Source organism: Lycium ferocissimum, chromosome 7, assembly GCF_029784015.1.
Source record: "Lycium ferocissimum isolate CSIRO_LF1 chromosome 7, AGI_CSIRO_Lferr_CH_V1, whole genome shotgun sequence".
Classification (NCBI taxonomy): Eukaryota; Viridiplantae; Streptophyta; class Magnoliopsida; order Solanales; family Solanaceae; genus Lycium; species Lycium ferocissimum.
This window is the reverse complement of record NC_081348.1, coordinates 10,117,709-10,137,494: the sequence shown is the minus strand read 5'-3', so window position 1 is coordinate 10,137,494 and position 19,786 is coordinate 10,117,709. Positions and strand designations below refer to the sequence as shown.

Below are 19,786 nucleotides of genomic sequence, written 5' to 3'. Positions count from 1 at the left end.
ATCTTACTTGTCCGGTATTAGATTACTCCTTCCATTACTTTTTACTTATTCCTCAAACTAATTTTTTTTAATTTGTCTATCGAAAGATTTATTAATTTCTTCTTATACTAATCTTATCAAACCTAAATTTTAAAAGCATAATTAATAAGGGTAACTTAGTATGTTTTACTCCTAACAAATGATTTCTTAAGGAAAGTGTCAAGTAAACAAGAGACAAGTAAGAAGGAACCAATGGGGTACCTTTTACAAACCCCCCCCCCCCCGCCCCCCACCCTTCCTATTTCATTTTACTTGGCCCTTATACTAAAATTAGATTTTTCTTTTACTTGTCCATTTTAGTAAATCAAGAGAGATTTATTGCTTTCTTTTAATATTACCCGTATTATTAACTAACTATATAAAGTAATTGTAGTCAAAATTATATTTTCAAAGCATAATTAATAAGGATAATTTAGTAAAATAGTGGTGGGAGTGAAGATGAGGTGCATTGGAAGCCATTTTAATAAAATTCATGAACTTCAAGTTTCATTTTCAAAACATTTATTACTTACTAATTAGTACCCCATATTCTTCTTTGGGTGTAGGAAGAAAATTTCATAAAAATTATTTTTATTTTTCAAGAAAATAAGTGTGTTTACTATTTTCTTAGGCACTAGATTATTTTTGTAGAGAAAATATTTTCCAAAAATTATGACCAACCAAACATGAAAGAATTGAAAACATTTTCTGAAAAATATTTTCCTTCACATCGAACACACCCTTTATTTGTTTTAGTCCTCCAAATTTTTGCTTCTTTAGTAAAAATCGAATCTTGTGTTTCTTTGTATTTAATAATTCTCCTTCCAAATTTCCTTCCTCATAAATAATTTATTCCTTAAAAGTTATTTAATTATGTGACTAAAATACTTTAATAATTATGAATACTTACCAACAAGAAATGATTAATGTGTCACTAGATTAAATTAATTATGCAACAGAAAAGTATTACATACATTATATTTCTTAAAATTAAATTTACTATTTGTATATAATGAGTTTGAAGCCGGACTAAGCACGAACCTCATATATATATATATTCTTTGTATTTTTAGATTGCAATATATATTTTATCTAATTGGATTTTCAAACTCTCTTCATTCTACAGCTTCTATTTTTCACTTGGTTTGAGATTTCATAAGAATTAGTGATTCTCAAATTCACATGTCCTATTCGAAGATTTTCCACATTTTTTCCCATTCATTCTTGTCTGCTGATAAGAAATGGGAGTTATATTTGGCCCGATCCCCATGAACCACTGGCCACCACTATCAATTTATCAACCACAACATATTATTTTCTTTGAGATGATATCTCACGTGGTCACTCAACTAAGTGTGATTCACTCAGAAAGTCATTCAATTTTGTTTTCTAATCTAAAAGTCACTCAAGTAAGGGTAGTTCACTCAGAAAATAACTTAACTTTATTTTCTAACCCAAAAGTCACTTAACTATTGATATTTGACTTAGAAAGTCACCCAGACTATTTAAGTGATTTTTTTGTTAAATTTTGCAGACAGGAATTTTTATTTAAAGCCAAATTTAATTATAAGAAATTATAAGATACGCATTTTAACCGTTTTAATGACTTGACTCACTAAAAATATATTGACGAAGAGCCAACAGATCTAACTTACATAAATTGATAAAAAAAAATATATATATTGAAACTTTCTTGCAACACTGATTTGTCAATTTATGTAAGATGTATCCGTTGGTTCGTGGTGCTTTCTAACTAAATTCGATTCTCCATTGCATGAAGGAAACTAGCATAATCTGAGGTCAATTTTCGATTTTCTTCAAAGCAAGAAGCTTGAAAGTATGAATTTCTCATGTGTATCATCTCACAGAGGAAATATCTGAATGTCTACAGATTTTGTCGATAAACTGATTAAGTGTTATGTATCTGTGAAAGGCACCAGGGATGAATTACAAAAAAAAAAATAAAAAATGATGGCTCCTAGATATGGCTTGAGGAGCGCTTATATCACTACAAAAAAATTGTTAAGTTGTGGCGGCTTATTTATGGGGTCATAAGAAACCCCCACTATAAATTGGCGTTTGTGTCAACCCCAACAAAATAGTTCTCTTATTGGCGGTTTAAGTGTGGGGGTTGTAAACGATACCCACAATATATTTAATTTGTGGCATTTGTTTCAACCTCCCCAAAATTGTTCTTGTTGTGGAGGTTATTTTGTAGAGGTTTTTAATAACCTCCACAAATACATCAAATTTCAGTTGTTTTAAAAAAAATTGCAATTCGATATAAATTGACATTACTAACTAAACTTTTAGTCATTTTTCTACCTTATTTTTTTAAAGGGAAAATAACCTTTGTATGATAATTTGAGGAAAATATTTACCCGGGTTAGTCAATGTTTATCTTTTTGTCCGAGCTAGCCATCGACGGCAATGATGGAGAAGAAGCAAGAGACGAGGTAATTGGGTACACCGTCGCCAATTTGGACATGTTGCCGTCGCCGTCGCCGGTGACTGTGCACTTTATGCTTATTGATAAAGGAATCTTGTTGTAGTCGTCGCCACATCTAGGTTTTCGGTAAAGTATTTATAAACACCTCTTATACACTATTATGCACTTTTATACGGTAGAAATGTGTATAAACACCTCTTATACATTATGTATAAACCTCTCTTATGTATAAACACAGGGGCGGACCCACGCTCATCTAAGGGGTGTCGGGCGACACCCCTTCGTCGGAAATTTTATTAAATACATATATAAATAATTTTCGAAAAACGTACATGTTGTATTAGATGACACCACTTGACAAAATCAAACACATGGGCTGATGGTTAGGAGTGCTGATTTTGACCTTGGGATCAAGGGTTTGAATCTCCTTGTGTGCATTTTGTACAACTATTTAAGCTTTTTAAAATGGATGGAGCCTGTGAGTATCAATCCTTGTCCCCTCAAGGCTTAAAATGGATTAAACCAGTGTTATAACACTGGTTGTTTTGTGGTAATTAATGCTATCATAAGTAACTTACCCAATATCTTGGACATAATACCCTCCCTTTTCACAAAAGAATAAATAAATGTTGTTCCTCCTTTTTTGCTGGTGTTGCTCACTATTAACTTGATATGTTGATGTAATTCTATTTATTTTTTTTACATAAATATATCTATGTTTGGTATCAAAAATAGCGGATACGATTGAACCTATGGCACTAAGACTACATCCATTATTGATTATGGTAGTCCATTGGCCACTTCTTTTAATGTCGATACCGCTGGTCGAAAATCCTGCGTATGCCACACCTCTTGTATAAGTTTTTATAACATTGTATATTAGTGTAAAAGTGTGTATAAACACCTCTCATACAATTATTATACACTTTTATATAAGGTTGATACATTGTCTACAGTAGGTGTATATTATTGTATAATGTTATATACCGTGAAAAATTGGCGATGCGGGTGTAATTTAAAAATATGGTTACTCAAATATAATTTTATATCTTTGGATTATACATTACTGAAATTTCCCCCTTTTTGAATTGAATCAAATTACACATTTTAGTTAAAACTCCGTGAATCAATGCAATTTACGTCAAGTTCTATCCCGTTGTAATTTGTTGTCCTGTTTTCCCTCACTTTCTTCCATGGCAAAAAGAAGACCCAAGGATAGAGGTCTTCCATTATGGCTTTATGTCTTACTTTCTAGTTTTTCTTTTATTGTCTTTGTTCATTTTTTAATTCATATTTTTATCTTTAGCAAAAAATAAACAGAGACATCTATTTCATTTCTTCCTTATAATTGAGGATATTGATGCGCTCCCCAAACTCGAAGGCTCGTGTGATCGGCATCTAGCACCCTCTACAAATATTGGGCGAGTCATTAGTCATAACTCTCGTTTAAGTGTATCGAACTATATAGAGTGTGGACGTCCTAAATACTCTTGTACAACCATCTCACAGTTCATCTATGATACGTAGCAACGTAAACATTAAAAAAAAAAAAAAAAAAAAAAAAAAAAGGTTTTTCATTTGTAGATTGACATGAAATGTCTACCCATAAATACTACAAATAACTTCCTACGACGTGTGTGTCGTGAACCTTTAGGTGTAACAACAAAATGTGACTAACGCTTGACCACAACATTGGCTAACCAAAGAATAGCAAAGAACGAGCCATCACAAAAATTAAGGTGTGGCTCACCAAAGAGTTAGGAATGGTCGTTGATCCTAACCAGTCTCACTGTCACAAACGATACTTATCTCTTAAGAAGATAGAAAAATAACATAGAGACGTGAGTACATCAGGGTAGTCAGTAAGTCTTATTGAACAATATGTAGGAACGACAAGGCTAAGTACAATGATTGTCGTGAAATAAAATGTTTTAGATTGACTATAAATGATATACTTCCAGAGCATCGATACATGATAACATTGATGCACCGCTAGCCCGGGTGGCAAAGCAAGTTTGTACGCAACTTAGTCAACCCGCTCCAAGTTCTCATATGACCAAATGTGCCTCAAAATCAGCTTCCTTTTCTTCCCTAACCTCATCATACCTCTCATAGACAATACTTTCAACAACATATGTTCTCCAGCCATAAATATTGTACCAAATCACGTCTCTGTGTATCCTTATATAACTGTTGCCTACTCTGATTTGTATGAAGAAGCTCCTGAACCACTTTAACCTTTTGCAAGGCCTATCATACCAGTTCTTGATCAAAAAGATGTTTCACCCGGTTTAAATTAACTAACAGTAGAACGATATTGACGATGATATAATGCCTCAAAAACTGGACCATCTATATGTTGGACATCAAAGCATTATATCTCCTTTTCAAAATTTTAATTCATTTTTTCAAGTTTACATTAACATTTGAGCTGATATCAATTTGATTGAATTTTTTATATATTACAAAAAATTTAACCATGAGTTGATATCAAGCATTATATCTCCTTTTTCTTTTTCCTTTCCCACAAATCCCTCTTTCAGTTTTAGTCGCCTCCATCCCCATCAACCCTTCCCTAATTCCAGAAAGAAATCCTCAATCTCATTCTTTCTCTATCACATTATCTCTATTTTTAATCTTCCCCTTGCTGTTGAATTTTGAGTGCTTTATCATTGGACCCATATTTCTTAAAAATATGAATCTGCTACTATAATTCTATTTCTGCTTGGGATTATGATTTATTGGCTGCATCTTTTTGTGTGTTGTGTATTTCTGCAGGGATGTATCTATTTGGGCGAATAAATTTTATAATGTGACTAAATTCTATTTATTTTCCTTATCTTAGTAGCCATAGAATTTGGGGTTTCAGTATTGCAGTTATTGCTTGAACCAATAATGAAACCCTCATGCGCAATTTAGTTTAATATTTTTAAGGAGTGTTGACATTCAAGAAAGACTATTCCTTGGCAGATATTTTCAAACATAACTTGAAGAATATGGTTAAGGATTGTTAAATAAGCTTCAAAATATATTAATATTTCACATAAATGGTACCTCCAGTACCAGATCTTTTGCTTTTTTGACTACAGATTAGTCAGAGTTGTAGTAAAGATTTCTTTTATTTAACACAAAAAAATTCAAATATAATTTACTTCTTGTATGATGTTGAAATTGCTTAAAAAGACCCATAATTCTCTATTCTTTCTTATTATATAGAAATGTCAATTTGAAGGACCAACATATGTCAATTTTGATCTGAGCTCCTGTCTGTCTGTTTCTATACTTTTGTTTTGTAAACTTTAAAAGGATTAAGTGCTTCTGATTTGTTAAGTAGAAAATAGAGATAAATGTACCTTAAATAGTCATCAATAAACGAGATAAAATGTCTTTCATCATTCAAGCAAGGGGTAGGAAACGATCCACAAATATCTGTATGTATGATATCAAGCAATTGAGAACTCCTTTTGGCACCTTTAGTAGATTTGTTGGTCTGCTTACCCTTTATGCAGTCACCCAAGTCCCAAAGTCAGAAAAATCAAGAGCTTCTAGAACTCTATCATTAACTAACCTTTTGATTCTGTCAATTGAGGTATGTCCCAATCTCTTGTGCCTAATACTTGATGAGTTCTCATTAATAATACATCTCTTAGTGTCAATTTCTTTATCATGCAGCAAAATTAAAACATTCAATCGTGGGGTCTAGCTCAAATTTTAATAATCATCCATCCAAATTTCCAAAACCAATAACTTTATTATCTTTCAAAAGTTTCACTGAAGAATAATAAAAATTGAAATCATAACCAGCAACTGATAGTCTTGAAAGAGAAATGAAATTTTTGGAATTCGATGGAACATAAAAAGTTTTTGTCTAAATCTAATTGAAAACTGTCTTTCAAAATGAGCCTATAAGTCCCCACGCCTTCCACATGTGATGGCATCCCATTGCTAGAATAAACTTTTTGTTCACTTGCCATCAACTTCCTTAAAGTTAGAAAACCCTGCATGGTTTTGGCAATGTGAGTTGTGGAATCAGAATCAATCCACCGTGTATTATCAGAAACTTCAGTAAAATTAGATTCATAACATACAAAGGTAAAATTACCTTTCTTCTCAAGCCATTTCTTTCTTCCAGCGTCCCTTCTTTCTGCAGAAACGGCAAGAATCTTTATTAACAATGCCTTTCTTCTTCATAGGAACACTTTTTCCCTTCTTCGCATTTATCTTATCACGAGTCACCAAATTAACACTTTTAGGTATCTCATGCTTCAACCTCTCATCTTCTTGAACACACATGGTCAAGAGTTCATTGATTGACTATTTATCTATATGTGTGTTGTAAGATATCTTGAACGGACCATATTCCGCAGGAAAAGAGTTGAGGATAAAATGCACAAGAAATGGTGCAGACATATCAACCCCAAGGGACTTGAGTTTAGCAGTAATGTCTCTCACACTACTACAAAAAGGGTCTTTAGCGGCAATTAAAAATGCATTTGGCGGCAATTATAATTGCCGCTATTACATTTACCGGCAATTACACTTTTGCTGCCGTATGTGGGGTTGCTAAAGGTTTTAGCGGCAATACAGAAAAGTGCCGGTAAATGTTGATTTAATTGCCGCTAAAGGCCATATCCTTTGGCGGCAATTGTATAGCGGCAGTTATAATTGCTGCCAAATCCATATCCAAAATGGCCTAATCCACCATTTAGCATCCAATACAATTGCCGCTAAATCCAATAAATTGCCCCTAAAAGGACTTATTTTAATGGCTATTGTTTAGCGGCAATCATAATGGCTGCTACATCTATTCCCAAAATGGTGAATCAATACTTTTACCGTCTATTGTTATTGTTGCTTTTTCCAATTAAATTGCCGCTAAAACTCACCTACTTTAATGGCTATTATTGACGACAAATATAATGGCCGCTAAATTCATTCCAAAATGGCTTTGTCAACACTTTTGGCGTCTATTTCTATTGCCGCTAAATCCAAATAAATTGCGGCTAAATGTAACATGGTTTAACAACTATTGTGTAGCGACAATTATAATGGCTACTAAACCCATTTGTTAAATGGATTTATCGACAATTATAATGGTAAATGCTCATAAAACACATATTATAATTCATTAAAGTGCAATATATTTCACTAACTCAAGATAAACCAAAGCAAGTACTAACTCATAATACTAATGTAACTAGCGAACTAAAAGATCATATAATGTGTTTAAACTAAATAACTAAGGTCATTGTAACAACTCCTATCAAATACTCATAATAACAAGTATCTAAATGCATATATAAAATATCTATTTAACTCAACGTCTACTTCACAATGCTCTAAATTTTATTTTTTAAAGAATAGAGCTATCTTTACAAAAAACCATCAGAAAACTAAATTTTTCGCCAAAAATGCAATACCTGATCAGCAACAAAAAGTTCATTTTTTTTGTTGATTATGCATTTTATAGGTTGTTAATGAAGTTGCTGGACAGATTTTACTTTAGATTCTTAAATGTTTAGAAGTTGGACAGATTTTACTTCACACTAGTTACCCTGATCAAAACTATAAAAGGGCTTAATATATATTGTTGCTTCAAGTTCTTGAATTTAATCACTCAACAATCAGTCAACAATGTTGCTTCTAAGTTCTTGGATTTTGGTTGTATGGAAGTAAATCAATCAGCAATACCGTAAATTTTGATACAGTATTGGTCTCAAAACCTACCTTACTCAATCGATGATGGTTGTTGGAATAGCCAATGGCCTTCGTCGCTAGAGCCTAGAAGGTGAAAACGCATTTAAAAGTAGTTTTAATTCTGAAAACTAAAACATAATATTTTGATTCCTTTTCAGCTACAGAGTGTAAAACATGGCTTCAAGACATGCAACTAAGGAAGAAAGAGCTGAGGTAGCTGCAATGGAAGCAGCCGATGAACTTCATGATGTGAACAAGGATAGGAAAAACCTAAGGATAAAGCGATATCTAATTCAATAATCATAAAAGCAAGTGCTTGATCGTTCACAAAACCTTTTTTTATTCCTAACATAATTCAAGGTGCACAAGCACCTAGAACACAAATTAAACACACACAGCAGTGAAACAAAAGATAAACCAGTAGATAAATAGAAATAAAACAGTGGAGAAATAGGTGAACTAATTCAGTCAATTATCAGCAGTCAGATATCACAAAACCGCTTTGGCAAAAACATAAAAACTTTATTTTTACAAATCGCCGTAGTTGAACATCACAAGTCGACTTAAACTCAAGTTTTGGATGACTGGAAAGCAGTTTACTTCGACGAGAAAGACAAGAAAGTGAACGAGATGAATGAAGCTCCTAAAGGCGTCAATGGTTCTGTTCTGAAAATAGTTATAGCAAAACATTCCTTTTATTTTAGTTTAGCAACAAGTAGCTTCTCTTTTTTCTTTTTTCTTTGTATTTGAAGTTTTGGAACTCGGCTTTTCAAAGTCTTGCAAAAACAACGCCACCTCGCAATTCATTGAAAATCCTACCTCCTTAAAAATATATGTTTTATGACATTAGGGAATAGCTGTACGCATAGCTGAAATTTCATTATAAACACAATCTATCTGAAATCCTAGAATTCGTGAAAGAGAAAAAACAAATCCCCAAAAATGGATATATAATGACCCTTAAATTGCCATAATTAAGAAAAAAAATAAAAAGGTATAACCAAAACTTAGCAAAATTGCCAAAGTTTACACCCCCCAAAATCCAGAACTTAAACAAATCAGAAAACTAACCACAAAAGACACACTTTACAGCTAAGATCTGTAAAAATATTGCTTCTTTGATTATTAAAAAGGAAACTAAATTCAGAAATCAAACAAAACAAAGGTGTGACATTAGATCTGATGTATGAAGAAAACATTCATGAAAAAGTATAGTATAAATAGGAAAAATAAACCAATATAGACATACCCACATAAACGGATGTGAGGGAGGAGATTGAGATATTGAGAGTTGTTTACCAGTATCGGAGAAGGGTTTCGTTCTCTCAAGGCGTAAGGGTTCGTTCTGAAAAAGAATTGGAGCGAAAGTTTTATTATTTTATATTTTTTGATAATTTGGAGGGAATAGTTAATTATTTGGGAAACAATTGGAGGGAAGATAAAATGATTAAAATTGCGTTCAATTAGTCATTTTTAGTGGTAAATTATTTTAATTGTCGGTAAAAGGATACTTTTTACCGGCTAATACGTTTTTGTCACTAATATTTTAAGTAAAAGAATCAATTAGCGGCTATTGTATTATTGCCGTTGAATAATTGCCGCTAAAGGCCCTTTTTGTAGTAGTGTCATCTCCATAATGTGCTCGCGCACTGTACGACTTCTATCAAAGGTCATACTTGAGATCCTCTTCATAAGGGTGCTGGCCAGCGCCTTGTCACAGCTTACAAATTGTTCTTCAATAGCCTTTATGTAAGCTTTGACCTTATCGCTATCAGGGATGGAAACCCTAATGCTTTGGCTTATATGAGCCTTTATGAGCATCAGGCTCAAGCGATTAGATCGTTCCCACCGCTCAAAATAAGCCTTAGCATCTGGCGTACTTGATTCCGTGGGTTTAGGTGGTTCTTCCACACGGATTGGCAGATCCAAATTTGAGCACACTAAAGTGAGAAGGACTTTCTCCTTCCATGCAGTAAAGTTTTCACCAGACAACATTGGAATACGAGCGTTCTCGTTAAAGATAGCAGATGAGGGAAAAGCTGCGTAAACTGCAAAACAAGGATGCACACATAAGCTATGAAGTACAAACCATCAAAGTGAATCGCGTAAATACCGATTCTAAGTAAATTCCAGACCTTCGTGTGGGCAGAGGTTGCAACACATGCACGGAATTTACTAAACCAAAATAAAATTAGAAAACAATCCGTACGTATGGGCATAGGATAATTTTCAAACTGAAAGATTTACTATCTCGTTCCAATTAATCTCACCAAAATAGTTGCCTCCCTGTGGGGCCGGGTTACCATTTTAATGAGATAACTGGACTAAATAGATGTCATTAAAAATTTAATCACTAAACTTTATGCGATTGGATAACTTTATTTTCTTTTATATCAAGTGCTCAAAATGATGTGGCTACTTTCAAGCACATGAGATAAAAGAAACTCAGAATGACATCTCAAATAATTAAACTTAATAGTCAATGGGCTACTGGATATAAGCATAACGCTTACCCCAGAGGTTGATCTTTATAATTAAGCTATTATAAAACTTAAACAATAGCTAAAGTTTGTCAACATCAGAACATGACGAAAAGACATACTCAAAATTATCATGCTGCTGGTTTCAGGACTTAATGAAAATCTCTTATAACTTTTATCAAATTAGATAACATTGAAGTTCTAAATATGTGAATAAGATTTTACCAAATAATGGATTCAACTTCAAATAGCTAGTGATGTCACAAATTCTTATACGTGAATGAATATAAAAGCTCACCTTTGAATCCTCCAATCATTAGAATTCACGCATAAAGAAAATAAAATAATCAAAAAAATTGCATAAGTACACATAGTTGGTTGTCAAGGTACTAAATTATGATTCCACGTCATGTTCCTTAAATACAAAACTAGGCATTTTATGTGCGTAGGCTATTGCCGTCACTCTTCAATCAAGAATCATGTAAGTATTCATTATGTGAACAAAGAAAAAAATACTTGAATTCGGCAGTAAATGCATATTATACGGATGAATTTTTAAAACAAGAATCAGTGTTAAACTCCATTATCATCGCTTCAGAAAAATCAAATTGAATAAATCGGCATGAAGATTTATTTTCAGAAATGAAATTCACGTTCTATAATTTCACAAACCTTTTTAGAGTTCAATACTATGGAGTAACACACAATCTTCATGAACACAAATAGATACTGAACAACATAGTAAAGACCACAACAAACCACTAAGAACAGAATTCTACAGTTGAGGGTTCTTATCTGTTTAGATCCAATCTAATTAGAATTGAACACTGAATAACATGACAAAATGTACGCTCTGATACCACATGTAGTATTTCTAATAATAAATTGTTACAAGATATTATAGTATGAAAAGTAAACATTAGGGGTATTATTGTAATTTACTATAGTTAGTTAGTTATAACTAACTATCCCAAAGTTAGTTGAGATAGGAGCTTAAGGGAGTTAACATATGAGGCTATATATAGCCGAGTATATCAGTGTATATCCACACAATTTTAATACTCAATACAAAGAAATGTTCTCTCTACAATATATCAGTTGTTCCAATTATCAGTATTCTTAATTACGTTCATAGTATTAGAGCTTTTCCAGCGATTATTGCTTGGAGAAGATCGATTCTAGGCAGTATGTTCAACTTGTGATGATCTGAGTTGAATCTGCAATTTTTCTTCTGGTTTAATAGCTTCCGCAAAGCAAAGAAATCAAGAAATCTTGATTGAATCTGTTCTTGAAGATCAAGTCAGTAATACCAATTAAAGAATCATGGGAATTTCAGAAGAACAAGCAAGGATTGATGTTGCTCAAAGGGTGAACAATGGGTCTCAATTAAGTCCGGCAGTAAACAATGGTGGAACTGCTTCTAATGGACAAGGTATAGATTACAATCACCCTTTATTGTTGAGTCCTACTGATATCAGTGGCATAAACATCATTTCATTTCAATTACTGGGAACTGAAAACTATACTCAGTGGACTAGATCAATTAAACTGGCTCTCTTGGGTAGAAACAAGATAGGATTAATTGATGGTTCATGCAAAAAACAAGTATATAGTGAAGAACTGTGGGGACAATGGGAAAGGGTTAATGCAATTGTCCTGTCATGGTTGATGGATGTTGTGTCTAAAAGTATCTTTGGTGGAGTGGTTTTTGCTTCAAATGCTTATGATTTGTGGGAAGATTTGAAAGAAAGGTTTAGTAGAGTAGATGGTTCAAGAACTTTCAGTCTTCATGAAAAGATTGTTACACTGCAACAAGGGACAACATCTATTTCTGTATACTTCACAAAACTGAAAAATTTATGGGATGAGTATGATGCTTTAGTACCAGCACTTGGGATGGTGTCAAAAGAGTTTATGGCACATCTTAATAGATAAAAATTATATCAGTTTCTGATGGGATTGAATGACTCATTTCAACAAGCAAGAAGTCAAATCTTGTTGATGAGTCCATTACCAATTGTTAACCAAACATATGGTATGGTGATTGAAGATGAAGCACAGAAGTCTGCGAGTCTAAATAATGGAAATCTTGGAATGAACACTATGTCCTCTAACAGCTTAGAGTAAGTTGTTATGTACTCAAAGACTGGAGGAAACTTTGCTGGTAATCAGAGGTTCAACAAGAACTTTAATGTCATCTGTGAGTTCTGCAGATGCAAAGGTCATACTAAAGAGACCTGTTACAAGTTAGTAGGATATCCACCTGATTTTAAGTCTAAGAAGAAGGGGTCTGGTAACTATGGAAATACTGGCAAGAAGTGGTAATCGGCCTACTGTGATGCAAGGCGAACAAGTGCAGAATTGCAACATGGGCAAGGTCTATCTTTGGTGCAGAATTGCAACATGGGCAAGGTCTATCTTAGGCAAATTTCACTTATGGTATGAATATAAATGTGCCAGTACCAAAAGAAGAGACTCTGAGGGCTTCTTCAAGATCAGGTGGCTATGCTAATCAACTTCAAGCCTGCACTTTCACAAAGGAACAATATGATCAAATAGTGCAAATCCTGGGAAGTGGTGCAGGAAAGATTGAAGCTGATTAGGCAAATGCTGTGAATTCAATATGTAAAACATTATTAGTTTCTGGAAATAGTGATATTTGGATAATTGATACAGGTGCAACCAATCACATGGTGTCAAATATGGCATGTTAACGAAAGATTCAGTAGTTCAGTTAAAATCTCCAAAACCAGTTTTCCTTCCAAATGGAGAGGTTGCTAAAGTTACTCATATAAGCTCAAGTGCAATATCAACTAGAATTGTCATTACAAATGTCTTTCATCTTCCTCAGTTCAAATACAATCTGATGTCTGTAAGTAGGATCACAAAGGAACTAGGGTGTTTAGTCTAGTTTTTTCCAGATTTTTGTGTGTTCCAGGAACTTTACAGTAGCAAGGTGAAAGAGATTGGTAAAGAGGAAGGAGGACTATACATTCTACTAAAAGGTCTACTACAATAAGGTGTGAATGAGTCTTCATTTACAGTTAAAGAATCTTCAAGTAGTCAATAGTTAGATATAGAGCTTTGGCATAGAAGACTTGGTCATGTGTCATCTGTAGTTTTGAATAGACAAGAAGTTAGTAACAAGTTGGACAAAAGTATAGTTTGTCCTTTTGCCAAATAGACAAGATTAGCTTTTCCTACTAGTTGTATCAAGAGTACTAGTAGTTTTGATTTGATTCATATTGACCTATGGGGTCCTTATAAAACAACTAGCTACTTTTGATGGAAACAAATATTTTCTTACTATGGTAGATGACTTTACTGGAATGGTTTGGCTTTTTTTGGTGAAGAATAAATCAGATGTGTGTGTTTCTATTAAGTTATTTCTTCAATATATGAAGACTCAATTTGACAAATCTGTTAAGATGGTCAGAAGAGATAATGGAACTGAATTTGTGAACATGGTATGTGACAAATTATTCAAAGAAAGAGGCATAATACATCAAAGAACATGCCCTTATACCCCTCAGCAAAATGGAGTTGCTGAGAGGAAGCACAGGCATGTATTATAAGTTACAAGAGCACTCAGATTTCAGGCAAATATACCTTTAAAATTTTGGGGCAACTGTGTGTTAACTGCTGCATATCTCATTAATATAATGCCAAGTGCAGTTATTAATAATCAGTGTCCATATGAGAGATTATATGGAAAGAAACCATTACTTACATATCTCAGAGTCATAGGGTGTTCGTGTTTTGGAAAAATTCTGACAGAAAATGATAAGTTGATGCCTAGATCAAGAACTGCAGTTCATATAGGGTATTCTGAAACTCAAAAGGTTACATTTTGTATGATATGACTACTAGATCCTTTTTTGTGATTAGAGATGTTTTGTTTCAAGAGCAGGTGTTTCCTTTTGCTGATAAACAAGACACTGATACTCAGCAACCTGTATTTGTGGATACCTTTCAAAACATCAAAGTGTGGTGCTACCAATCATGTTCCTATGGTGAATGTGCAGACAGGAGAAGTAGGATAGGTTCAGAATCAAAATACAATGGTTCCTACTGTAGAGTTCAATGAGGTGCATAATGAAGCAGCTGATATTCAAGTACCACATTATGATCATGATCAGGAACATGTACCTCAGATTCATGAATATGATATGGTGCATCAGGAGCAAATTCAAGCTCCAGTTCCACCAGTTGAAATTAGAAAGTCATCAAGAGGCAAGAATCCTCCTATATGGATTAAGGATTTTGTATCACTCAACATCAACAAAGAAGGTCAATATCCTCTAAGTAACTACATACAGTATGAGCATCTATCAAAGTCTTATCAAGCTTATGTTGCTGCTACTTCTGTACTTACAGAACCAGCTACTTACACAGAAGCAGTAAAAGATCCAAGGTGGGTGGATGCCATGCAGGCTGAAATACAAGCACTTGAAAGCAACAAGATATGGGAAATAACATAGTTACCACATGGAAAAACACCTATAGGCTGTAGATGGATTTACAAGATCAAATATAAGTCTAATGGTGAAGTGGAAAGGTTCAAGGCAAGATTAGTAGCCAAAGGATATAGTCAAAAACAGGGTATAGACTACAAGTAGACTTTCTCACCTGTGGTTAAGATGGTGACAATTAGAACCATACTGTCACTGGCAACTATTAAGCATAGGCATATCCATCAAATGGATGTGTACAATGCTTTCTTACAAGGAGACTTATTTGATGAAATTTATATGACTTTGCCTCAAGGGTTCACCAGTTAGGGGGAGAAAGAGTGTAGACTGGTGAAATCTCTATATGGGCTAAAACAGGCTCCAAGGCAGTGGAATCACAAACTCACAGAAGCTTTACTCAAACTCAAGTTTAAAAAAAGTCAACACGATTACTTTTTGTTCATCAGGAAAACAAATGAAGGGGTAACTGTCATATCGGTGTATGTGGATGACATGCTGATCATAGGCAGCAATCGTAAACTAATTGAAGAAACAAAACTATCACTACAACAAGCTTTCAAGATGAAAGATTTGGGTGAGTTAAAGTACTTTCTTGGGATTGAGTTTGCAAGATCAGAGATGGAATCTCAATGCATCAGAGGAAATACACTGTTGAGCTTATATCTGAGGTTGGTTTATCAGGATCCAAGCCTGCAGAAACTCCTGTTGATATCAATGTGAAACTTACATCTAAATAGGGGTGGGCATGGTACAGTATTTGAAACTTCGTTCGGTAACTTCGGTTTTCAGTTTCTAAAAATACTATACTATTACCATACCAAAATAATTCGGCATGGTTCGGTATTTCTAAGTTCGGTTTCGGTATTTTTCAGTATGGTAATTAGGTAACCATAGTTTGTTTGACTTCAACTTACATATATACTCATATAATAAAGGATTATGACTTCGACTTTTCAAGGAATGTCTCAATTATATTAACCTAACACCGTACACATGTAGACATATTCAAAAGAAAGAACAAGCAATTTTCTTCGTTATTCAATTACACAAAAATGACATTTGAATCACGATAGAGTAGTCGAAGTTACAAAGTCTAAACAACATTAACAAAAATTAAGCATAATCCTTAGTCTTGTATAATTTTACACCAAAAATTCCATTTAGTGACATCTAAAATCTAATTTGAAGGAGTTGTATTTTTTTGTACAAAAACTAGTCTATATATTTAATAGTATTAAGTATAATATATATGGATTGTATATGTAGTATAAACTTCGGTACGGTATACGGTATCTCGGTATTCTTTTTATAAATACCGAATATCGTATCGAATACCAAATAATATTAAAACGCATACCAAATACCATAATATCGAAACCACGGTGTCAAAAAATTTAGTTTCAGTATGGGATTCGGTATATACCGTACAATGCCCACCCTTGCATCTAAACAGTATGATGACTATGTGAATCAAGAGAAAAAAGTACAGGAACATCCTCCAGTAGATCCAACAGCTTATCAAAAACTTATTGGTAAATTACTGTATTTCAACATGACAAGACCATATATTTCTTTTAGTGTACAGACTCTAAGTCAATTCTTGCAGCAACGAAAATAGTCTCATATGGATGCTGCACTTAGAGTAGTTAGATATCTCAAAAATCAGCCTGGACAAGGGTTATTACTATCAAGCAAAGTAGATAACAAAGTTACTACATACTGTGATGCAGACTGGGCAGCATGTCCACTTACAAGGAAATCAGTAACTGGATATATGATCAAGATAGGTGACTCATTAGTATCTTGGAAAGCAAAGAAACAAACTACTGTCTCAAGAAGCTCAGCTGAAGCTGAGTATAGAAGCTTAGCTAGTACAATCTCAGAATTGGTGTGGTTGCTTGGAATTCCAAGTGAAGTGAATGCAAAAGTTGAATTACCAGTGCAGAATTACAGTGACAGCAAAACAGCCATTCAAATTGCTGCCAATCCTGTATATCATGAGAGAACAAAACATATAGAGATTTTTTTTAATAAGTTCATCCATCATATATTTATTTATAAAGTTTACAAAGAGGGGGGCTTAAAGCCAAAACCTCCAGCAAAATATGTGATATATATGATAGAAGCATGAAGGGGGTTTCCCTTCCCTATTCTGCCCACAAAAAAGGTCATCTGACCATCAAAGGATTCCTCAAAGGAGAATCCTTAGAAGCTCAAAAACCTTAGCCAATTCCTTTCTTATTTGTCCTGATCCTGAAAGTAGCTAGGCCAGCTTTCTCCATGGAGTAGTTTCCCCTAGCAGAAGTAGGGAGTTGCGATGGATGTACAAAAATTAGTGATGAATCTTCAAAGGCCCCGATTTTTGCCAAAGAATCTGAGGTAGCATTGGCTTCTCTATATCAGTGAACCACTGTAGAATTAAGAGCCTTTACTCTTGCCTGAATTTGAGAAATCCAGTGTTGAAGTTTCCATGAAGGTTTGCTTTTTCCATTGACCATATCAACCACCATCTTGGAATCCATCTCAAGAATAACAGGTTGTATATTGTTCTGCTGACACCATTTCATCCCAAAATCACATTTGCTTAAGTTTCAGCCATGTTATTAGAGCAATAAATCATAGATACACTAAAGGCCATAATCAGATTCCTCTGGTGATCTCTGAGTATTCCTCCTCCACCTGCTTTGTTAGTGCTACTCATTAAGCTCCCATCAGTATTGAGTTTGAGAAGCATAGGGGCTGGTTTCAACCAGCAGACAGGGATGACTTTCAACTTAGGTTTATACGCATCCACTAGAATGCATAGATCCCTCCAACTGGCTTCTAAAGGTACAAAACCAAATTCTTTTCTGAGATAAATCTTGAGATTAAAGCTAATCTCATAGACCACTTTAGTAAAGGAAGTTTTAATTTTTTCAAACCTGAATTTGCATCTCTTTTTCCGTAACTCCCAACAAGTTAAAAGAGGAATCAATTTGAGAACCTGATTATTGGTTTGAATATTCCACCAGCTTCACATCAATTCCTTCAAGTGCCTACATCTATGATGGGGTATCCTAAAAGAGTTTTCCATGAAGTGCCAAATTTGTTTAGTACTAAAACTTTCAACAAAAAGATGGACAACATTCTTGTGGCAGGGTGTAGGGCAACAAGTGCAATTTCGATCCTGTTCTATTGAGAACCAGTGGTATTTCCCTGCCTGAATTTCACGGTTGTATTGTCAAGTGGGAGTCTCTTGAAGAAAATCCTCCAAATGAGAAAGGAAATCTTAAAGGGCAGATCCTTGTGCCACACTGCATTGAATGTATCATTCTTGTTTTGTCTACATCTGATGTTTTCCCTGGCAGATGCACAAATAAAAGTGCCATCTTGAGTGAGCATCCAGTAGCACTGGTCAGTTCTGCCTCTATAAAAAATTTGGATCTGGTTGATATATTGGTGCAAATTGGGAGGCACCAAAATTTGTTGCATCTCATTGTTCCATCTATCTTCAATAATGAGCTCCCTAACTTGCATATTTCCCAAAGCAATGTCTCCATTAACATATAGGGATAGTGGTCCAATACCTGTCCAATTATCCCACCAAAACATAACCTTTCCCTTGTTGATTTTCCAAAGCATGTGAGGTTCTGCAAATTGTTTGATCAACATAAGCTCCTTCCAGCTCCGTGATTGTCCTGAAGTCCACTTTCTTGCTACCAAATTAACTCTTTTATAGTATTTAGCATTCATGAATTTAGTCCACAGGTTATCTTGTGTTCTCAGTCTCCACCATCTTTTCATGGCAAAAGCTGTCTGAATATCGAAAAGGCTCTTGAACCCAGCTCCACATTCATCTTTTGGGAAGCAAAGATACTTCCAAGATGCCCAATGATGCTTCTTCTTACCCTCTTTGTGTCCCCAAAAGAGATCTTGGAGATATTTTTCTATTTGTGTGAAAGCATCTTTAGGAGGCGTCATAGCAGCAAGTACATGCATGGTCTGAGACTGCAGGACTTGTTGGATGATGGCAGCTTTCCCTCCAAATGACAGAAGATTTCCTTGCCAAGCTCCAGTGTACTTTAGTATCTTGGTTGTCATTTCTGTGAAATAACAAATATTTTTCCTTCCTGTAAAAATAGGACACCCTAAGTAAGTAAAGGGGAAAGTCTTATGTGAAAATCCAGTAATTTTCTTAATCTTTTTCCTAGTCTCCCTGTCAGTATGAGTAGCTGTGATGAAACAGCTTTTCGTGGCATTGATCCTCTGTCCTGATATTAGTTCATATCTGCTTAGCTGCCTCATAATCCTTCTCAAGGACTTTTTTTCCATGATGTGAAAATGACCACATCATCTGCATATGCAAGATGGTTTATTTGTGGTCCCTTTGTATCCATGGAAAAGCCATTGTATCTCCTATTATCAACGAGATTATTAAGCATTCTAGAAAGAATTTCAGCAGAAATAACAAAGAGGGAAGGCGATAAGGGATCTCCCTGTTTGAGTCCCCTAGAAGAGTGAAAGAAACCTTTTCTATCTCCATTTATCAATACAGAATACCAGGCATTTTCAACCAGTTTTCTGATAATGGCAATGAAGATATCATTAAAACCCATTTTCTCAAGCACAACATACAAGAAAGACCAGGATACTCTATCATAGGCTTTCTCCATATCTTACTTAATAATCAT

General features: G+C 34.3%; 3 protein-coding genes across 3 annotated transcripts; 1 reads left to right on the top strand and 2 right to left on the bottom strand.

Moving 5' to 3' along the window:
- Nucleotides 1-9,742: 9,742 nt before the first annotated feature.
- Nucleotides 9,743-10,961, bottom strand: LOC132061911 (uncharacterized). The gene is made up of 2 exons (XM_059454588.1): nt 10,943-10,961; nt 9,743-10,212 (listed from the first exon to the last, which is right to left on the bottom strand). Exons 1-2 carry the CDS (start codon nt 10,959-10,961, stop codon nt 9,743-9,745), a joined length of 489 nt encoding a protein of 162 aa, XP_059310571.1.
- A 5,779-nt stretch (nt 10,962-16,740) lies between these two features.
- LOC132061910 (uncharacterized mitochondrial protein AtMg00810-like) lies at nt 16,741-17,522 on the top strand. Its single transcript, XM_059454586.1, has 2 exons — nt 16,741-17,106; nt 17,406-17,522. The coding sequence occupies exons 1-2, from the start codon at nt 16,741-16,743 to the stop codon at nt 17,520-17,522; spliced, it is 483 nt and encodes a 160-aa protein (XP_059310569.1).
- A 178-nt stretch (nt 17,523-17,700) lies between these two features.
- On the bottom strand, nt 17,701-19,400 carry LOC132061909 (uncharacterized). Its single transcript, XM_059454585.1, has 2 exons — nt 18,299-19,400; nt 17,701-18,005 (listed from the first exon to the last, which is right to left on the bottom strand). Exons 1-2 carry the CDS (start codon nt 19,398-19,400, stop codon nt 17,701-17,703), a joined length of 1,407 nt encoding a protein of 468 aa, XP_059310568.1.
- Between the last annotated feature and the right edge of the window lie 386 nt (nt 19,401-19,786).

Excerpts from the sequence above, each read along its gene's own strand:
- LOC132061910 (XM_059454586.1), top strand. The coding sequence starts at position 16,741 with ATGGATGCTGCACTTAGAGTAGTTAGATATCTCAAAAATCAGCCTGGA. Across the intron at positions 17,107-17,405 it reads TTCAAATTGCTGCCAATCCT|TTTCCCCTAGCAGAAGTAGG; the intron begins GTATATCATGAG and ends TCCATGGAGTAG.
- LOC132061909 (XM_059454585.1), bottom strand. The coding sequence starts at position 19,400 with ATGAGGCAGCTAAGCAGATATGAACTAATATCAGGACAGAGGATCAAT. Across the intron at positions 18,006-18,298 it reads CAGGCAGGGAAATACCACTG|TGGTCTATGAGATTAGCTTT; the intron begins GTTCTCAATAGA and ends CCTTTACTAAAG.